The 20,180-nt window shown below is 50.1% G+C and overlaps 1 protein-coding gene across 1 annotated transcript in view; it reads left to right on the top strand.

The window, feature by feature from the left end:
* The first annotated feature begins 2,134 nt into the window (after window positions 1–2,134).
* The window catches only part of Mxi1 (MAX interactor 1, dimerization protein), a 74,859-nt gene continuing 56,813 nt past the window's right edge, over window positions 2,135–20,180 (top strand). Inside the window, exon 1 of the mRNA XM_059256562.1 lies at window positions 2,135–2,573. Within this exon, the coding sequence (XP_059112545.1) occupies window positions 2,300–2,573 (274 nt within the window). The 5' untranslated portion in view covers window positions 2,135–2,299. The remainder of the gene's footprint in view (window positions 2,574–20,180) is intronic.

Genomic DNA, 20,180 nt, shown 5'->3' with positions numbered 1-20,180 from the left:
TGGAGTTACAGGGAAATGTGAGCTGCCCGATGTGGGTGCGGAACTGAACTTGGGCCCTCTGCAAAAACAGTAAGTGCCCTTAGCTGCTGAGCTATCTCCAGTTCCTGGTCTCATTTATTAAAAATTTCTGTATGTGTTTGGTGTTTTGCCTGCAAGCATGTTGGTGCACCACGAGCATGCCTGGTGTATGCAGAGGTCAGAAGAGGGTGTCTGTCCCCTGGAACTTCAGTCACAGATGGTTGTGAGCTACCATATGGGTGATGGGAATCGAACCTGGGTCCTCTGGAAGAGCAACCAGTGCTCTTAACTGCTGAACTACTTCTTCCTGGTTCTTTTTTTCTTTTTTAAATGTGTGTATGTGTTTCTGGGGTTGAAACCCAGGGCTTTGTGCAAGCAAGCTAGGTAGATAAGTTGCTTTAATGCTGAGTTATATCCACAGCCCAGTTTATAACATTTTTCAGAGTACACAAAGGTCTTTTTGCAGGCTCTATGTCAGGGATGTGTATACAGGCTCTGTAAATGGTAAAGAGCCTTTTGCAAAGAAAATATTCTTTATTTAAAAAGTCACCATTTTCAGTCTTTGTGACAAATGTATATGAAAGTGTTTGGGGCTGGCGATGACAAGACACAACTCCAGGGGGCAGCATGTCTCTTGTAAGGAGACAAGACCAGGTCTCCTTACAAGATGAAAGTCTTTGGATGGATTTGTTTTGAGATGTTTTCCAGTGAAGTGCAGAAAAGTCTTGTTTACCTCGTCCATTCTGACTTAGATTCAAGTTACATTAGCAAAGGGGACCTAGGTTCCTGCTCTGAAAGGTCTCACAAAGCGGCTACCCTTGTAGGCCAGTGTGAGAACACTTGCCCAGCATGCACAGAGCTTTGATCTTCAGCAACAAAACAAAACAAAACTTCTTCATATGGCCCAGGGTGTGCCAGGTGTAGTTTTAACTTAGTTCACCCACCCAAGCATCTTACCAGGAGTTTCAGGGATGTGGAAATGTCGCCCAGGATGGTTTAGAGGATTTGTCCAGTCTGCGTGTAACAAACCTAGAACTCTACCCCTTCTTTACCTGGCTCCAGAACACTTCTCAGCTCTCCTGGTGTCTCCCACACATCTGTCAGGCCCCGCTGCTCAAGCAACAGAAACTGTTTGCTGGGGTAGGGATAAGGATATAGGGGTGTGGGAGTGGGGGTGTGGGGGAGTGCCCGGCTGCTCTGCGGGTAGAAGAGGTGGTTCCCAGCCTGCCACTTCTGTCTTTGGGCCTCTCTGTCACAGAAAAGGGAGCCAGTTGTGGAGATGCCCTACTGTGAGCTTTGCACAGCTGGACTGAGGAGTGTGGAGGGATGCTCACATCTCCTCCCCCTTCCTGGAAAAAACTTTGCATTTGAAGGGTTGCAAAGGAGTGGGTAATCTGTAACCCAGAGAGGGCAGCCTTGGGATTTCATCGGGCTGTGTGAATGTAAACACAGGTGGGTGCGTGCGTGCGTGCGTGTGTGTGTGTGTGTGTGTGTGTGTGTGCGCGTGCGTGTGTGTGTGTGTGTGTGTGTGTGTGTGTGTGTATTTGCGCGCGTGCGCGTTCATGTGTAAAACGTTTGTGTTGGGAGGAGTTTCTAGTTACATGTGCTGTTTCGATTCTCCCAGTCAGAATTGGACTTTTAATATTTGATTTTGAAAAAAAGTCTTAATATTTAGCTCAGGCTAGCTTTGAACTAGCGATCTTCCTGTCTCAACCTACCGAGAATTGGGTTTTTAATCTAATAATAATAATTTTTAAAAAGCCCTAGCAGCTGTCACTTATTGGGGACCTACTATGTGCCAGGCATTGTGCTGAATTATTTTACTATGAAGAAAATCATTTTTGTGCAGATGCACCCAGAGACACCCGAATATGTTTTTTTCCATTCTTGTTAAAAGGGCAGTAGTGCTCTCTACGCAGCTAGGATTTGGGGAGAGACCGGGAAGGGTGCTGGGATCGGCAGGGGGCGGGCCCTGCCTCCCTAGTCTCCACCATTTATTTTGACCGGTCAGATGGCGACAGACTCGCACTAGGACCCAGGCGCCACAGCGCCTCCGTCTGTCCTGTAGGTTCATTCAATCTCCCATACACACAGACCCACACAGCGAGAGCGACACACACACTCACACTCACAACTGCACGCAGCGAGGCTCGGGAAGTCAGGCCCGCTCCTTGCCCGGGCGCTTCCTCGGCTCCAGCAGGCCGGGTCTCCCAGGGGGCCCGCAGCTCGGCCGGCCGAGCAGCCCCGGACCAGGACCAGCTCGCCGGACCCCCGTGCCTCCATGGGCAAACGCGGGCGGCCGCGCAAGGAGGCGCGCTGCGAGGGCTCGGGGCTGGTCCCCGTCGCGCCCCCGGCCATGCCCCCGGCCGCGGCCGCGCCCCAAGCCCCGGCGCAGCCCGAGGAGCCGGCGGGGGCCAAGCCCCGGTGCCCCTTCTCGGACATTTTCAACACCAGCGAGAACTCGATGGAGAAGCACATCAACACTTTTCTGCAGAACGTGCAGATTCTGCTCGAGGCAGCCAGCTACCTGGAGCAGATCGAGAAAGAAAACAAAAGTAAGTTTGGGGGCCCGGCTGCTCGCCGGCGCCCAGCTCTTTCTTTCGCCCCCTTGGGCGACCCCTGTCGCCTGCTCAGCTCGCCCCCCCAACACACACACACACACGCGCGCGCACACGCACACACACACACACGCACACACATGAACCCTCGGCAATAAAGCCGATGACACCGGAGAAAGGACACGCACGCACGCACAAAGCTGCTAAAGATGTAACAAAGACAGCGAGGGGGAGAGGGAGCCTGTCGGTGCCTTGGTCTGTCCGTCTCGAGCAGGCCCGGAGGACGGCCTGGCCGAGAAGTGGGGGAGTGTTGTTGTTTGCTGACAACTGAGCTGCGAGGCTGCGAGCTCGTCTCTCCGAGGTCGCCTTTCTTCCTTTTTTTTTCCCCCTTTTTCTTTCCGGAGCCTTCTCGGGCAGACAAGTGTTGTTTTCTTGTCGCTCGTTTCCAGGGTTGGGTGGGGATTAGAAGCTGAAAGTTGGAAACGGTAAGCAGAGCTCAGGGCTTCCAGAAAGAAAACAGATACACATTACAACAATAACAACCACCACCACCACCACCACCGCGAAACAGCTCTCCACGCCGTGGGCCCTAGCTCCGGCTCTTCCTCCTGCCTACTTCGTTTCTCCTCCCTTCTCGCAGCAGGACTGGGCTCAGGCCATCGTGTCTACGACATAGTTCCCCTATTCCTCCTTGGCCCTGGGATGCCACGGCCTCTGGTCCCCTCAAAGAAACAGGCCGGTGGAACCAGGCAGCGCCAGCAGCTCTCCCTGGACCTGTGGTCCAGAGCGCGCTGGGTGTGGGGGACTTGGCGAGGGGGATGTGGCTAAAAGCAAACTTTAGGATTCCACAGAAACAATAGTTGGGGAAGAAGGTGTGGGCTGTTGTGTGCGTTTTCTTTATTTTCTGAGACGCACAGGGCGAGCAAGGCAAACGCCTTACTGGGTACCGTCTCGCCCCCCCCCCCGCCGCAACCCCCCCCCCCCCCGGTGGCGACCGATGCTAGGAACCCCACCCCGGCCTGGGCTTCCTTTCTGTATTTGTTTCATTTTTTGTCCCTGCCAGTCGGGGCCCCCAGCTCTCGCCAGGCATTCGACTTAGCACCCTAAGGGGGGCACGCGTGTGCTGCGTCTCCAGCACGGTCCTCAGAATAATAGCTGTGAGAAGGAAGACCGAGCCGAGGGGGTAAAGACTCACAGAGAGGAGAAAACCGAGATGTGTAATCTGCCAGAAGAAAGTAGGAAGATCAATGAAAAAGAGAGAGCTGATTGCAACGTGTCAGATCTTGCAAGACCCCACCACCACCACCACAACCATCAAAACACAAAAACACCTTCACCAAATACACCCGGGCCTTTAGGGTTAAAGTAACCGAGTGTTGGCAGCACAATTGTGGGGACTTGGTAAGATCAAAACAAGGATCTGTGTCGGGAGGTCGGTGGTGCGATCTTTTCTTTCTCTTGTCGCCTCTTTGCTCCGAGTGCCTGCCTGGCTTGCGAGAGGCACATCGCAGTCAGGCTGTGTGGCCGAGTAGCTGAGCGATTATTCATTGGGGTGTGTATAGGGGGGTGCTTTCGTCTGGAGAATAGTTTCTGAAAAGCCCAGGCTAGTGGGGAGCTGGGTGAAGAGGTGGTTTTGTTTGGTGCGTTTGCTTTTGTTGCAGGGGGAGGGGCGCGATTTCTTTAGTCGTCCCCCTCCCGGATCCCCTGTCTCTGGAGTCTGTCCCGTGGCGCCGACTCTGACTCGGGGGGTGCACCCAAAGAGGGCACCTTGGCAATGCTCAGCGAACCTCGTCGTCCCCCCCACCCCGTGCAATGAGATATATTAGGAGGTGGTCGGAGATCCCCCAGCGTCTTGTGCCGCCCCCCACTTCATACCCGCAGACAATCGGAGACCTACCCCCCCCCCCCCCGCGCGCGCGCCCTGGCCGCCTCCACCTCCTTGTTTACCCCGTGTCGGGGCTCCGGCGTGGCCACCAGTCACGTAAGCAGAGAGCCGGGCGCGCCCGACTGGGCTGCCCCGCGCGGGGCGGGCCCGTGGTGGCTGAGCCAGGGCTCCAGAGGCCGGCACAGTTGAGGGGCTTCCTCCGGGCCCCTCTCCCGGGGTGTCCGCTCAACAAGCCCACCGGCCCTGGAGAGGGGCTCCAGAGCCTCTGCACCCCAGTCAAAGTCAACTTCATGTGCGTAATCAGCCCCTCGGCCCGCATCCCCCCTCCTCCGACCGGCTCCCCGCGGGAGTATTTTTAGCACTCTCGCGTCTTTTCGCCGCTGCTGTTTGGCTCGAAATGACGTGATGCCAACAGCCCCCAGATTTCCCCGAGAGCGTGGGGCGCTGCGCCGTGCCTGGCTCGGCTGCAGGGACTCAGCTCCAGGCCCTCGCTCCCTCCGCGACAGCTCACGTAGGCGGGGGTGACCCTCCCGCAAACTCGAGGAGACCACCCGTCGGACCCCCAGATTATTCTAACAGAAGCAGCCCACTCTGCCCACTTTATCCGCTCCACTCTCCTCCTCCCCCTCGCAGTCAGGGTACCCCCCCCCCCCAGTACGGCAAACACCGAGCCCTACATCTGTCTCGCTTTATTGGGGGCGCTTCTTCGTGCAGCCGGCGCTCGCCGTTGTTTTCTGCTCGCTGCACACAATGCCCGCGCGTCACGGCGGTCCGCGTGTGCACAGCAATAACGCGAGTCGGGGGGCGGGTCGTGCGTGCGCCGGGCTCGGGCACTGCGGGTCGCTCCGCGCGCGCGGGGCTTGTTTTGCTCCAGAGCTCTGCTTTCCGAAACGCTTACATCATTCAGTTGTTGAGGGGGTGGGGGTGGGAGGGGAATCTGGGCGTTCTGATAGGATTCCAGCATTTCCCTGGCCCCTGGCTTTTTGGAAGAAGTAAAGACCCTCCCCACCTATGCTTTGTAGTTATTATGATGGGGGTGGGTGCCCAGGTTTTGTTTGTTGTGTGAGTCTTTTTTTTAGGTCACTACTGCAAAGGGCATGGCTGGCGGGTTCAGGTGCACAACCTCCCCGCCTTCATTTCAGCGAGTTCCCCTGTAATCACTTGATCTCAGTTTCTCCGCCTCCTCCTCCTCCCCCTCCCTGCACTAGACACATGGTTTCCACATGGAGACAAACTTCTTTCCTCCGACTGGACTTGACCTAGCTGCATCGTCCAGCCAATCGGCAGCATCCGCCTCTTCTGACGTCACGCGTTGCTGAGGCCGGAGGCTGGGGGGCGGGGTCAGGACGTGAGCCAGGAAATCACTAGGCGCTGTAGTTCAGCCAGCTGGTCCAGTCTTTTCTTAAAGGGACTCTCTTCCTGGAGACAAGCCGGCCCTTTCGGCTCCATTTCGGGTTCCCTGAGCCCTTCCCGAGATGCGCAGATAGTGTCTGATCACGCGTTCACACGTTTGGTTTTCAGTGTTTGCAAAGTACTCACTTGGCTTATTTTCCACTGTAGCCAGAACTACTTTTTATTGCCTCTTTGAGGTTTCCGTACTGGGAGTGTTCACCAAGTTTTGGCCGCAGTGATGAATTATTTCCATTAGATGGGGTGATTTTCTTGGGGGAGGAGTTCAAATAGTTACTCAGTGTTGACCATGCACTATGTGCAAGGGAAGGGTTCCCTAGGTAATGCAGGTACAGTCTTCTGAAATGTCACCTGGTATGAATCTATGAATCTCAAAGCTTCTAGAAATATTTATCACGTAGGCAGTGACCCTGTTATGACAGACCCAGAAACAGTCTGTGGCATCGTCCCCTGTACACCTGTGGAATCCAGTGGAAGGGTAACAGTTACAGAGTACTACTTAGAAAAAGGTTTATCTCTACTGTGGCAAAGCCAGAAACCTACAAAACAATTGTTACCTGAATAAAAACTGGAAGTTGGGGGTTGGAGAGAGGGGTCAGCAGTTGAGTGTGTATTGCTCTTGCAGAGGACCTGAGTAGTGTTCTCAGGTACCTATGTGAGCATCTCACAGCCAGCTGTAACTCCTGTTCCAAGGAGAACCAACACTTCTGGCCTCCAAGAGCATTTCCACAGATGTACACATACATACACATATAAATCCTAGAAACAAATAAAACACCTGTAAGCCAGAAAAAGTCACGGTGTTAGCTAAGGCCCAGAGGAGAAAGACAGCTCCAGTGTTTGGGGCGGGTGCTTTGGAGGCTGCCTCAGCCAGGCAAGTGTGACCAGATAGCAGAAGCCACAGTTTACTCTCTCAGGGAGTGGACTGCCTGGGCTGGAGGTGGGGTGTGTTCCTAGGGGCATGGACAGGCCCTGAAGCAGCTTCCTCCTGTTGGTATAGGAAGCTTGGCTGGAAGTTGCTGCTGTGTGGTGTTCTTTGGCCCCACCCTGTCTTCCTGACTTAATCTCCTCTGCTTGGCCATGAAACCTCAACTCCTGTCCAGCAGGTCCACCAGCAAACAGGCTTCACAGTCCTGCCCTTGTGCTTGACTCAGTCAGGACACCCTCACTCTCCTACTCCTTAGGGTTTCTGTGTCCTACCCTTCCTTCATGACTAGGCTAATGTCTACCTCCTCCTTGAAGCCTATGGGCTGTTTCAGCTAGATGGGTGTTAATTCTTGAGTCAGCTTAGTTGAGAGTCTGAAATGCTTTGCAGTCAGAAGGAGCAGAGGTCCAAATTCCTACTCTGTTGTTTGGACACAAGTTACTTAGACTCTCTGAGGCTGCATTTCGTAAGTAGGGCATGTGAACATAATGATACCAAATCCCTTACATCATCGCAGAATGACTGAATCACCAGTTTTAAGCATTTCAAGCACCTGAAATACAGTACATGCTCAATAAATAGTAACTTATGGGGCTGGAGAGATGGCTCAGCAGTTAAGGGCTTGTTGCTCATGCAGAGGATCTGAGTTCTGTTTCTAGCACACACATCAGGAGGCTCACAACTGCCTTGACTCCAGTTCCTGGGGATACAACACCCTCTTTTGGCCTCCTTGGGAACCTACATGCACTTGATACACACACACACATACACACACAAACACAAACACACACACACACACCCTTTTTTTTTTATAATTTACCTGAACTTGACAGTCTTCTATTTGTTTCCTATGTGTTAGCTGTATCTTTGCAGGGAAAATAACAACATCTTGTATGTAGATGAGTGTAGTACATACATTCAGTTGGGTATTGAATGTGTGTGAGCTTCTCTTTTTTTTGTTGTTGTTTTTGGTTTTTTTTTTTTTTTTTTTTTTGAGACAGGGTTTCTCTGTGTAGTTTTGGTGCCTGTCCTAGATCTCGCTCTGTAGACCAGGCTGGCCTCGAACTCACAGAGATCACCTGGCTCTGCCTCCTGAGTGCTGGGATTAAAAGCGTGCTCCTCTGCCACCCAGCTGTGTGTGCTTCTCTTGTGTGTGCTCTGGAGAGGCCAGTGGTATACATACACACACACACACACATATATATATATATATATATATATATATATATATATATATATATATTGAGACAGTCCCTCCTTGAACTTGGAGCTCACCGAGTTGTTTACTAGTTCACTAGAATGGCTGTCCAGTGAACTCCTGGGATTTGCCCATCGGCCCCGCCCCCAGCACTAGGGTCACTAATGAGCGACACCACACCTGGCTTGTACATGGGTGCTGGGGATCCAAACTCAGGTCCTCATGCTTGAGTGGCAAATGCTTTACTCCCTGAGACATCTCCCATTTGTTAGGGTCTCACAGGATCAGGCCGACGATAATATTCCCATATGTGTCATCCGTACAGTAGGCACTTGCTAGAGATTTCTTGATGGGTTGCATTTGCCATTCCTTGGCTATGGCATGTGATTGGATTTGGAGGTCAGAGGCATGACCAAACCTGGAAATTCTGAGTTCTGATTGTTTGGGGGCAGTAAGTCCAGGGCCTGCCAGGAGATGATGGGTCAGGCCTGGACAACTGAATCTACATTCTGTCAACAGCTGTGACCCGAAGAATGAATAAGTTCTTGCTTAGAAAGTAGGGGACTAAAGTGACTTGTGCTAAAATGGAGGGTGTTAATGTTCAAACAGGTCATACATATATCTCTGCTGAGGAGGCATGTTTGGATGAATCTATTGATTCCATAATAAGCATTGAGTGTCTACTCTATGATTGCTTTTTCCCCTGAAAACACTGTTGGTTGATTCACAATGGGGTGGAGAGGTAGGGGTTCATTTTCAGAAGAGTTGTGTAAAGATATTTGCTAAACTGGGCCCCCATTTCCTCCACGTTTTAGACTGTCTTCTTGGATTTGATGGGGGTTTAAAATGTGGTAGATGCCAGAGGTAGACTGTTGAGGATATCATTGTGGCTTTCAGAACTCCAGAGCTGCTGTGGAGGCTCGGGGAGGAGGGTCCATCAGCTACCAAGGCGAAGCAGCAATTGCTCAAACATCTTCTGTCTTTAACTCAAACATTCTTTCACTGGCACTCCCAGATATGGGGGTCTTCCTTTGGAGATGGCTGAGCCAAAGTCTAGAGGTGAAACAGGGAAATAGAGGTGCCAGCATAGAGCAGCTGTGGCGGCCAATCACACTGCATGATATTAGTACTGATGACCATTTATTGAATGCTGAAAATGGTTAACATGAGACGAGCCAGGTCTTATCTTTCCCAGTCCATAGCCACCCTACAGCATGTGCAGTTTTATTACCTCTATTTTGCAGTGGGGGTTGAGGGACTGAAGAGTGGGGATGCTGGGTAACTTCCCCAAAGGTCCTGAGCTGCGTTTGCCGCTCCAGAGCCCATAGATCTTCACCACATACACGTGTACTCATTTTACAGCCAAGGAATGAAGTCCAGACAGGTGAAATGACTTGACTAAGGTCGCCCAGCAACATGAAGTGGGGCTGGTATCTGGAACACCCTGCTGGTTTTCCAGAGTCTTCCTGTACACACCTTGTTTAGAAAAGTGAGACTCAAGACGGAGTAGCCAATCAGAGAGGGTTTTTTTCAATTCCTAGTTATTCAACTATCCTGGCCTTAAGTTCAGGGCTCCTAGGAAACACCTCCCCGCTCCTGCTGCCTTTCCCAAGTCTGTCCTCTGGGCATATTAGAGGACCTAGGGCTGTTGCTATGGTACTGAGGCCCACAGCAGGTTCATCAAATGCTACGTCTTTTGCCAAAAAGAAAGAAAGAAAAAAAGAAAGAAAGAAGGAGGGAAAAAAAGCCAGGCCCTAAAGAAGCAAATTGGCCGCAAAGATTAAGATTTGCATCCATCGCTGTGGCTTTTTTGTTGTTTTAGAGTTCCCCCAACTCCCCGCCCCGCTCCCTATTCCTGCCACCACGACTTTCTATAAATACAGTTGGGTAAATATTGATTTAAACTGTGTTTCTGGAGGAGAAACACATGCTCGCCCTGGCTTGGTCTTCACTTAGACCCCACCAGCACGTCAGGCCCGACACACCTAACCCCACACGCCCTGGCTCCCAAGTGACCCGTTTTGGGGGGTGGGGAGGTGAGTTGTGGTTTTGTGGCTTTTCGGTTTCTATTTCTTTAAGGGAGAGAAGGAAAAAAGAAGCAAAAAAGGCAACAGCTGAGTAAGAAAGAGACATTCTGCAGAACAGGAACCAGCAAGTGGTTTCCAGTGGGCAGGAATCCCGTCCTTTCTTCCCCTCCATTTTCGGTTTTCTGTTTAAAGGAGGCAGGTGGGAAAGCAGCATCTTGGCCACAGGGAGCCCCAGCAGCCACAGAGCACTCACAACAAGGAGGCGGAGGTCCAGAGAGGGACGTGGCTTGTCCACAGTGACACGGCAGAGGCAGGACAAGGCCTTTCTGTGCCGTGCTCATGTCTGTGTGATAGGAGAGTGGGTCATAGATAGAGCCCCAAACAGCTTTTGTTTTACAGGTCAGGCGCTTGTAAAACCAGCCCTTCTCAAGCCTGGCTTGCTGAGCCCAGGGTGTGTCTGGTTATTGCAGAGGTCATTGCAACATTCTCAGTTGTCTTTCAAAATGAAGCTAATTTGACTGTGCTGCACCAAGAAAACTCTGTTCTCATAGATGAGGGGTGGTGGGGAATCGGAGAAGAGGGTGGTGACAGTGGTGGCCATGCTAAGCCTTAACTGAAGGAGGACAATTCAAGTCTTCCCGAGGGGATCGGGGTGGGGTGTGGTTCCAGACGCAGAGTGGGGGAAGAGAAAGAAGTAGGGGAGAGAGAAGGGAGAGGCGGCTGAGACCGACGGGCACCTGCCTCTGGGGTCCTGAGCTAGAGGCTCAGTCTTTGCTTCCTCAACTTGGCAGGATGTTGTGCTGGGCCCCTCATTTGTGAAACATTTTGAAAGTTCAGGTGACTCTTTACGTAACAAGTCAGCAAGAAACATATAAACATATTTTAGGTTTAAGAGAAATTTCTCTTCAAGGCTTTTATTTTATTTGTGATTTCTTTGTAGACCAGGTTAGCCTCAAACTCACAGAAATCTGCCTGTCTCTGCCTTCAGAGTGCTGGGATTAAAGGCGTGTGTCACCACCGTTTAGAGGCTTTTGGGATAAGACTCTGAGTTACAGTGTGGACTTAATGTGGCAATTCCACCGAGTCCGTCTGATAGTCAGAAGGGATTTATTCTGGGTTAACTCACAATAAGCATAAGGGAGTTGGTCGAAGGCTCCAGGAGGGGTGGGGTGCGGTCCAACGAGGTTCTCTGCCGAACTCTGTCTTGGTCCACAGCACCAGCATCCAGCATCCAAGACCACGAGGTAACCAAGAGAGTGAGCGTGTATGCATCCCAGGTCTTAAGGGGTCCACCCTTGGTCACGAGGTGCGGGGTGGCAGATATACCTAGCAGTTACCTGCTGCCTACTGCCATGGTGCTTCCGGGCTAAAGCACAGACAACCACCCCTACATACCAGCAATCTCCTAAATCCATCATGTGCATTAGTTTGTTTGTGTGTTCAAGTGTCACTTATGCAGCTGGTCTTTGTCTTAAGTTTGAAATGGTGCTAAGTCAACAGTGCAGTTGTTCCCTTCACATAGTCTGTGCTCTATTTCAACGTCAGGGTTATAAAATTTAGTTACAAAACAGCCTCTTATAGCCCAGGCTAGCCATGAAACTCACTGTGACCTTGAACTTCTGATTAACTTGCCTTTACCTTCCAGTGCTGGGGGATTATAGGCTTGCACCACCAAGTCCGTTTTATGGGTGCTGGGGATTAAACACAGGCTTCATGGCAGGCAGTCCATCAACTGAGCTACACCTCTATTCAGAAATTCAGTTGTCTCAAAGTGAATCCCAACTGTGGGTACAGTATCTGAATTGATATTTGTGTATTTGGCTCTATACCCCAATATGAACAGAATAAAAACTCATCCTGAGGTTCCAAAAGGCGTCCCAGCCAGATGTGGTGGCACACACCTTTAATCTCAGTATTCAGGAGGCAGAAGCAATGGAGTCTCTGAGTTCGAGGCTAACCTGCTATACAGAGCGAGTTCCAGGACAGCCAGGGCTCCACAGAGAAATCCTGTTATGGGGCGGGGTGGGGGTGAGGAGTTTCTTCCTACCTGCTGCCCTACCCATGCACACAGCTGCACCCCAAACATTGAAAAAGCTTTATGTTTTTGTGTTTGTGTTTCTAACTTCAGCAGATCTAATGGACCCTCCTGCCCTCGGAGGATGATTTCCACCAGGTCACAACACCCAGTCCACAGCCCAGATAGCATGCCCTTGGCCACGAAGCACCGATGTCTCCTAAGGAATTGAAGCACAGCAAAATTAGAAAGATAAACGCACTGTCCCGAGGGAGGATGAGATTAGGAGATTCTAATTTGAACCAAGAAGGAGAGATTTGGACTATCTAGTATTTGAAATGTTTTACTTTGTATACTTATTGTCATTACAAGGACACAGGACTGAAGATGTTTTGTGAGTTCTAATAGACAGGCTATTGTACTAAAGTAGAGGGCAGGCCCGGGCTATGTGACTTCTAGCCACACGTGGCAAGCAGGAGCTGGGGTTGTCCTTGTTTTTATCTCTGCAGGGGCCAGAGCTACAGAACGGCTCCCACGGCAGCCTGACCACCCCTGCCATGTCAGGCCCTTAAATTCTGAGTGCCATGTGTACAACTCTCCTTCATCCTTTTGACCAGCCATGAAATTTAGCTTAATGCAAAAAGAAATATCTAAAACAGCCAAGAGCCAAACTCTGTGCTTGGTGCTCTGAGAGTGAAGTGTGTCAGCTCTCCAGGTCAGGTGCACATTCCTGTTCAAATATTAGCCAGACAGAAACCAATACCCAATTCTCGTCTATCTCCTGGGAGTCTGATAACCAGTCTCCAAGACAGCTCTGACAAGTAAGTGCTCTGTTGGAATGGTGGGAATGCCCGCCCCCCTCTACTGGGCATTTACTATGTGCCAGCGCAATGCTAAGCGCGCGCTGTATTAAATCCTCACAAACATCCAATCAGCAGGTCTGTAGTTACCTTCATTTTTAGAGCTGCTTCAGCCTTAGCAAGGCTGGCTCACTTTCCCAAGCCCACATGCTAACAGTAGTGGGTCTGGGACTTAAACCCACTGTTCTTCCTTAGGGGTTTGGGGAGAGCCTTAGGGAGCTGGAAGTTAACAAGAGGCAAGAAATGGAATCTGGAATGTTTGTGGTATGGGTTGAAGGCTCCAGGAAGATATCTCCCTCGAGTGACTTCCTTAGTGACTTCCTTTTCTCCCCATTCATCCTAGAGCGGAGAGAGGCAGCTAGAGAGTTCTAGGGGTTCCAGCATTGACACAGAAGCCATTCCCTGGAGACTGATGGTCTGGGGTAGTTTTGCTTGCTTGCTTATGCCAGCTTGCTGGCACCCTCTGAGAAACCCGCCCAACCAGTAGGGCACCTGTGGTGCTACAGGTTGGCTGTCAGGGCTGTGGATCCACACCCTATCAGACTCCAAGACTTCCTGGAACGCCCCAGCTTGTAGGGCAACTGGGCTGGGTGGTGCTTGGCGCCAAGGGCTTCTGCAGAAAGGCAGTGTGGATTTCTTTTTTATTATTAAGGAATTTTTTATTCATTTTACATACCAACCACAGATCCCTCTCTTCCCTCCAGCCTTCCCCCCACATCCCACTCCCCATTACTTCCTCCAACATGGTAAGGCCTTCCATGGAGAGTCAGCAGAGCCTGGTACATTCAGTAGAGGCAGGTCCAAGCCCCTCCCCCTGCAAGGCGTCCCACCATAGGTAATGGGCTCCAAAAAGCCAGCTCATGCACCAGGGATGGATCCTGATCCTACTGCCAGGGGGCCCCTTAAGCAGATCAAGCTACCCAACTGTCTCTCACTTATGCAGAGGGCCTAGTCCAGTCCCGTGGAGGCTCCACAGCTATCGGTCCACAGTTCATGAGTTCCCACTAGTTTGGTTTGGTTGTCTCTGTACGTTTCCCCATTATGATCTTGATGCCCCTTGCTCATAGAATCCCTCTTCTCTCTCTTTGACTGGACTCCTGGAGCTCGGCCTGGTGCTTGGCTGTGGATCTCTGCATCTGCTTTTATCAGTTACCGGATGAAGGCTCTATGATGACAGTTAGGGTACTCAATGATCTGATTACTGGGGCAAGACAGCTCAGGCACCCTCTCCACTATTGCTAGTAGTCTAAGCTGGGGTCATCCTTGTGGATTCCTGGGAACTTCCCTCATAGCCAGCTGTGTGAATTTCCGAGATGAGCTTGATGTCCAGTTGTTGCTGGACAGTGTGGACCAGGTGGTTCCTGTCAGACAGCATAGGCCCAGCCTCCTTCTGTCCTGAGTAGAGCTCTAGAAACAGGAGTGGTGTTAACGATGACCGGGTTCATGTCACTCACTTGTTGGAAGCCCTTCCACGGTTTACTTCCCACCTCACTTAGGATGAAAGCCAAACTCCTTGCCGTAACTTTCATCCCTGCTGTTCAGAGTATAGTGATCTCTAGGACAGGCAGTCTTACCTCCCACATGTCTTAGCTTCCCAGGCTCCATCCCATCTGCTAAGTTAGAATCTGCATTTACCATGGTTCTTTATCATTTAACCCTTAGCCCACTTACCATGATTTGCTGTTTTACTTGCTTATCATCAGTCTGTATGGCTAGACTATAGGCACCCTGAGGAGAGGGAGCAAGCTCTGTTTTGTTCATCCCTGCATAGCACACAGTGGATATCTAGGGACTATTTGCTGAATGAATGATGAATTTTCTGAGCTAGCTGTTAACAAGAACACTATTGCACCAGTAGTTCATAGTCATCATCCCAGCACTGGGGAGGCTGAGGCAGGAGGATTCTAGATTTAAGGATAGCCTGGGATAGTTGGCAACTATTAGGATAGCCTTGGCTATATGGTGATTCCTTGTCTTGAGAAAAAGCCACAAAACAAAACAAAAGCCGAGAGCTATTATTTACACAGAAATGCAGAATAATCTAGAAGACTGCAGGATTAGTATCCTTTGTTCCCACCACTAAATACCACGGAAATCCCATTCGGACACATTCCCAAGGCCACCTGGAAGAATAAGTTGAGACCTAGCTCAGCCTCCTCAGGTTGAGACCGTAGACCTAACCAATTCTGCCTAGCCAAATATGCTGTGTGTGTGTGTGTGTGTGTGTGTGTGTGTGTGTGTGTGTGTTGGGGGGGCAGGTCAGAAGATCTGGCTTTGAATCTAGTCACTGCCTGTGTGACTTTCTGGGCCTCATCTGTCAAACAGGAATCTCAGGGATGTGCTGAGAGTTGAAAGAGCGGACTGGAGAAGCAGCACCGTGCATACAGTTTGTGGTGGTTTGAATGAAGTGCCCCACAGGCTCTTAGGAGTGTCACTGGGGGTGGGCTCTGAGGTTTCAGATGCTCAAGCCAGGCCCAGTGTGTCACTGTCTCTTCCTGCTGCCTGCGGATGCAGATGTAGAACTCTCAGCTACCTCTCCGGCACCCATGTCTGCCTGCACATGGCCATGCATCCTGTCATGACGATAATGGAAACTGTGCCAACCCCAATCAAATGTTTTCTTGTATAAGAGTTGCTGCCATCCTGGTGTCTCTTCACATCAATAGAACACTGACTCAGACACAGTTATATGGTAGCAAGTTGGTAAATGGATTCATTTTGTTCTAGGCTCTGTTGAGACTCCTAACATTCTAGAATCAAGGTTGGAGCTCCAAGTGGGGGAGAGGTGACATCATCCATATCTTCAGATGAGCAAGAGCCTGCGTTTTTATTGTAAATGCTGCACCTGAGGCTAAGCCTGAAGACCTGAAGCGGAAGGGGCTAGGTGTGTGACTTAGTGCCCAGGGCCTGCTGGGGCCTACTATGGCCCTTCACCAGTCTGTGCCATCGGGAAAGGGGTGGTGATATCAACAGAGGGCAGGGGGAAGGGCCACTCCAGGCTAGGCTCCTGAAAGGGAAAAAGAGAGTGGCCAGACCTGGGGCCATGGCAAGAACATGAGGCCCAGTCTTAGCAGTGGGGTTGGCCTCTGGCAGAGTTCTAGGTTTTAGTTTAGTTAGTTTGTTTGTTCTTGTTTGAGTCAGGGCCTCATTACATACCCCTTCTGGCCTGGAAGTGCTATGTAGATCAGGCTGGCTTCAAATTCACAGAGATGTGCCTTTTGCTTCTGCCTTCTGGAATTAATTCTAGTATTAAAAGTGTGTCCCAAAGACACTCAGCTCTTTTTATTATTTTATTTCATTTATTTATTATTTTTGAAGGCTTTAAAATCAAGTTGCTTCTATTTGGGGTGGGGGCTAGTCAGTAGGTAATGGCCTGCTGCACAAGCTTAGAACCAGGGTTCCTTGTGATCCCCAACACTCAGGTAAAAGTCTGCATGATTGTGACTCCAGCCCTGGGTGACTGCAGGAAGAGACAGAAGGGCTGCTGCTTTTGTTGGCCATTCAGCTCGGCTGAGAAACAGCAAGCTCCAGGTTCCATAGGAGACCTTGTCTCAAGAAGACACAGCAGAGTGACAAGGCAGGACACTCAAAGTCCTCCTCTGACCTCTGAATGGGCATGCATTCATATGCACGAGTGTGGGCACGGGCATACACACACACATTAATAGGAAGTTAATTTTAAAAAACGGGGAAAAAAGAATCTTTATACTGGCAAACCTGAAAAATGAGCTGTCCTGGTATGGTGGCACATGCCTGTAATCACAGAACTTGGGGAGGTGGAGGCAGGAGGATCAAGGAGTTCAAGGTCATCCTTTGCCACTTAAAGAGTTTGAGGCTAGCCTGGGCTACATTAGACCCTATCTTAAAACAAGAATTACAATTTATTTATTTACTTATTTTTGTGATGTTAGGGATTGAATCCAGGACCTTGAGAAGGCTGGGCAAGCTCTTGTCACTGAGCCACACCTCAGCCTTTTCTAGTTTATTCCTGTTCTTGAATATAGGCAAAACATTCTAAATAAAACATAAATGATAGGTTTGAGCAAGGCTCCGAAAAAATAGCATCCCCTGGTTGACCAGGTCATGTGCTCGGGCATCGCTGACATGGGGAGATCTACCAGCATAAATGACTACAAAGACAAATGACAGGAGATCACATGACATTAGCAGCGAAGGTGAGATCTTGAGCAAAGGGCTCACGGCGTTCCTAAGGAAGGCGGCTGCATCATAATCAGGGCCCGGGGTAGGAACTGTATCGTTAGAGTGGGACCCTGAGTGGGTCTGAGGAAAAGTGATCTGGGAGTCCTTCAGACCCTTTAAGAATGTTACTTAATTGTGACATTTAAAGAGCTGAGGTTGGGGCCCCTAGGACCTAAAAGATCTGAAAACTTACTCCACTTCAGAGTGTGTGTGTGTCCCTTTTCCTTTGAAACTTGAGTCAATCGGGAAAGAAAATTCTAGCGATGAGAAGGGAGCATACAGCTTAAGGCCTAGGTTTCAGCTCTCTCTCATGGGTAGGTCAGCTGTGTGGCGTTTGGCATGTTGGCGTACTTCTCTGAGCCTGGATGTTCTGAACTGAAAAAATGGACTCAGGCTGAGAAGCCAGTTTAGTGATAGACTTGCAGGACACAAACTATGAAACATTTTGGAGGAACATTCACTTGGCATCAATCTACCAAATCCCTTTTGAATTCCTTAACACCACCCCCCATGGTGCCCCCCACCAGGGTTCGGTTTGAGGTGTGTCCTCAGGGGTAAGCAAACTACTTAGAAGTGCACATTAACAGAATCCTGCAATGCAGACTTCTTCTTGGATCCAAGTTCATGCAAAGAAAAAAGAAAAAAAAAAGGAACAGTTGAGAGATTAGTACACCGTTAAAATCACTGAAATAGGCAGCTGTAATAAGGGCTATTTAATAAAATGTAAAAAACCCTTTTCTAAAGCAAGAGATGGGTCAGGATGGAAGTCAAGTGCAGCTGCCTGAGCCTTTGCCAGTGGTCTGATCTCACCAGAAAAACTGGAGTTAAAAACAACAAACTTCCAGATTCAGCGCTCTGGGATTAACCACTGCCTCCTCTGCCGCTACCCCCTCCCCGCCCTCTCCCTTCCTCCCCAGCCTGGGCACCTGGGTCGCTTGGTGCGTTTCCATGTGGTTGGGAAGTCAGCCGGCAGCCCTGGCGACTGGAGCCCTGGGAGACGGCAGCCACCTCTCGGGTTTAGCATTACGTCATCCCTTTAGACCCAAATTTATCTCGGCTGCACACAGCCCCGCTGCTCCGAGCTGCCGCTGACTTGAGCGCTTATGCTCTAAGTTAGACAAGGCTGACTCACTGGGCAGAGCCAAGGCTTCCTGTAGCTCTTCACGTTTGTGGACCCTGGAGGAAGAGGAGGCTGCTGCCTTCATATGGGAGTGGGTGTGTTTGTGTGTGGAAAAATGAGTAACTGTTAGTGCAGTTGATTTCTAGGACCTCGGAATTCATGCTCCCCTGTCCAAACCCTGGTTCTCTGAAATCATTACAGATAATTGCTGAAAACAGTGCCTACAAGCACTTTGCAGATTCGGAACCCGAACAACCCCGGTGTCCTCAGCAACGTCTGTGGACTTGTAACTGAACTCCACAGACTTTTCCTCCTTTCTCCATCTCACCTGTCTGGGAAGACTGTATGCTAATCAGCCTCCATGTATGAGTTTGCAATATATCACTTGGGAATTGGCATCTACTAAACTGTACTCGGGGAGTGGAGGGGCAGGAAGGACCCTAAAAGTGAGAGCTTGGACTGCTTCTTCAGGGGCAGACTGTCCCCACCCACCTTCGATTGTGGTAGAGCTGGGGGATTTTTGCTATTTTCAAATGGTGAGGGAGAGGAAGACACACACACACACACACACACACACACACAGACAGAGAGAGACAGAGAGAGAGAGACAGAGACAGAGACAGAGACAGAGACAGACAGACTGACTCTCTTTAGTAATAGGGTGAACCCAGAGACTGGAAAGATCCCAGTTCTTGTGTCTGTGGACATGTAACCCTTGCTTTCCTGTTTCCCAATCATGTTTGTAGTGCAAATTGGCTTCATCTGAACAAAAGCAAAGCCATGCTGCCTTTGGGCTCCCCCTGGCTAACAGAGCGTGGAGGACGTGTGTGTGTGTGTGTGTGTGTGTGTGTGTGTGTGTGTGTGTGTGTGGATAGCAGCCTCTTTAATTGCACATGGAAAGGATGGAGGTTTCTGTCCATGTGTCAGCCACTGTCACCATTGACAGTGCTCCTCCATATGTGCAGGTGGCCTTCGGTGACTTTTGTGTGACTTTTCACCTCTTCGTCAGCCGCTACACAGGCGTACCTGCCATTGGGTACAGTAAACTGTCACTTGCTATAAAAGTGACTTAAATTCCCAGAGTCCTTGGAATTTGGAGTTGAATTTTTTTGTTGTTTTTTGAGACAGAGTTTCTCTGTGTAGCTTTGGAGGTTTTCCTGGAACTCACTCTGTAGCCCAGGCTGGCCTCAAACTCACAGAGATCTGCTTGGCTCTGCCTCTCGAGTGCTGGGATTAAAGGCAAGCGCCACCACCGCCCCTGGAGTTGAAAATTTTAAGGGGTTCTACAAGTGGTAAAAGTGAACTTTTAAACTCATCTTTCTTTTCTCTGCCCCCTCGATCAGACAAGGTCTCACAGTATAACCCTGGTTGACCTGGAACTCACTAACTTACTGTGTAGGCCAGGCTAGTCTTGCACTCACAGAAATCCATCTGCCTCTGCCTCCCAAGAGGCTGGAGTTAAAGGATTGTACCACCACACCTGGCCTTTAACCTTACATGTTTTTTATTTCCAACTAACAGGTGTTCTGAGTGAATGGGTTTTTTTTTTTTGTTGTTGTTTGTTTGTTTGTTTGTTTGTTTTTTGAGACAGGTTCTCTCTATGTAATTCCAGCTGTCCTGGAACTCACTCTGGAGACCAGGTCTGCCTCTACCTCCTGAGTGCTGGGATTAAAAGTGTGAGCCACCTCACCTGGCAGAGTGAAACACACACACACACACACACACACACAGGCACACACAGGCACAATTTCTTCCTACCTCTATCCAGTAATGTCCTTGGCTGGGAATGAAGGGCTATTGTTACCAGTACGCAATGGGAAAACCTTATGACCTATCCAACAGCTGAAAAAGCACAGTCCCTTCTTTAAAGTCTAGAAAAGTCCCCCTGCCCCACTGTGGCTTGTGAACACTTCTCCTTTTGGGTCTCCTTGAATTTGATGAACATCTATTTCTTAAATGTTGTGC

Source organism: Peromyscus eremicus, chromosome 1 (genome assembly GCF_949786415.1).
Source record: "Peromyscus eremicus chromosome 1, PerEre_H2_v1, whole genome shotgun sequence".
Taxonomy (NCBI): domain Eukaryota; kingdom Metazoa; phylum Chordata; class Mammalia; order Rodentia; family Cricetidae; genus Peromyscus; species Peromyscus eremicus.
This window is presented reverse-complemented; position numbering and strand designations above follow the sequence as displayed.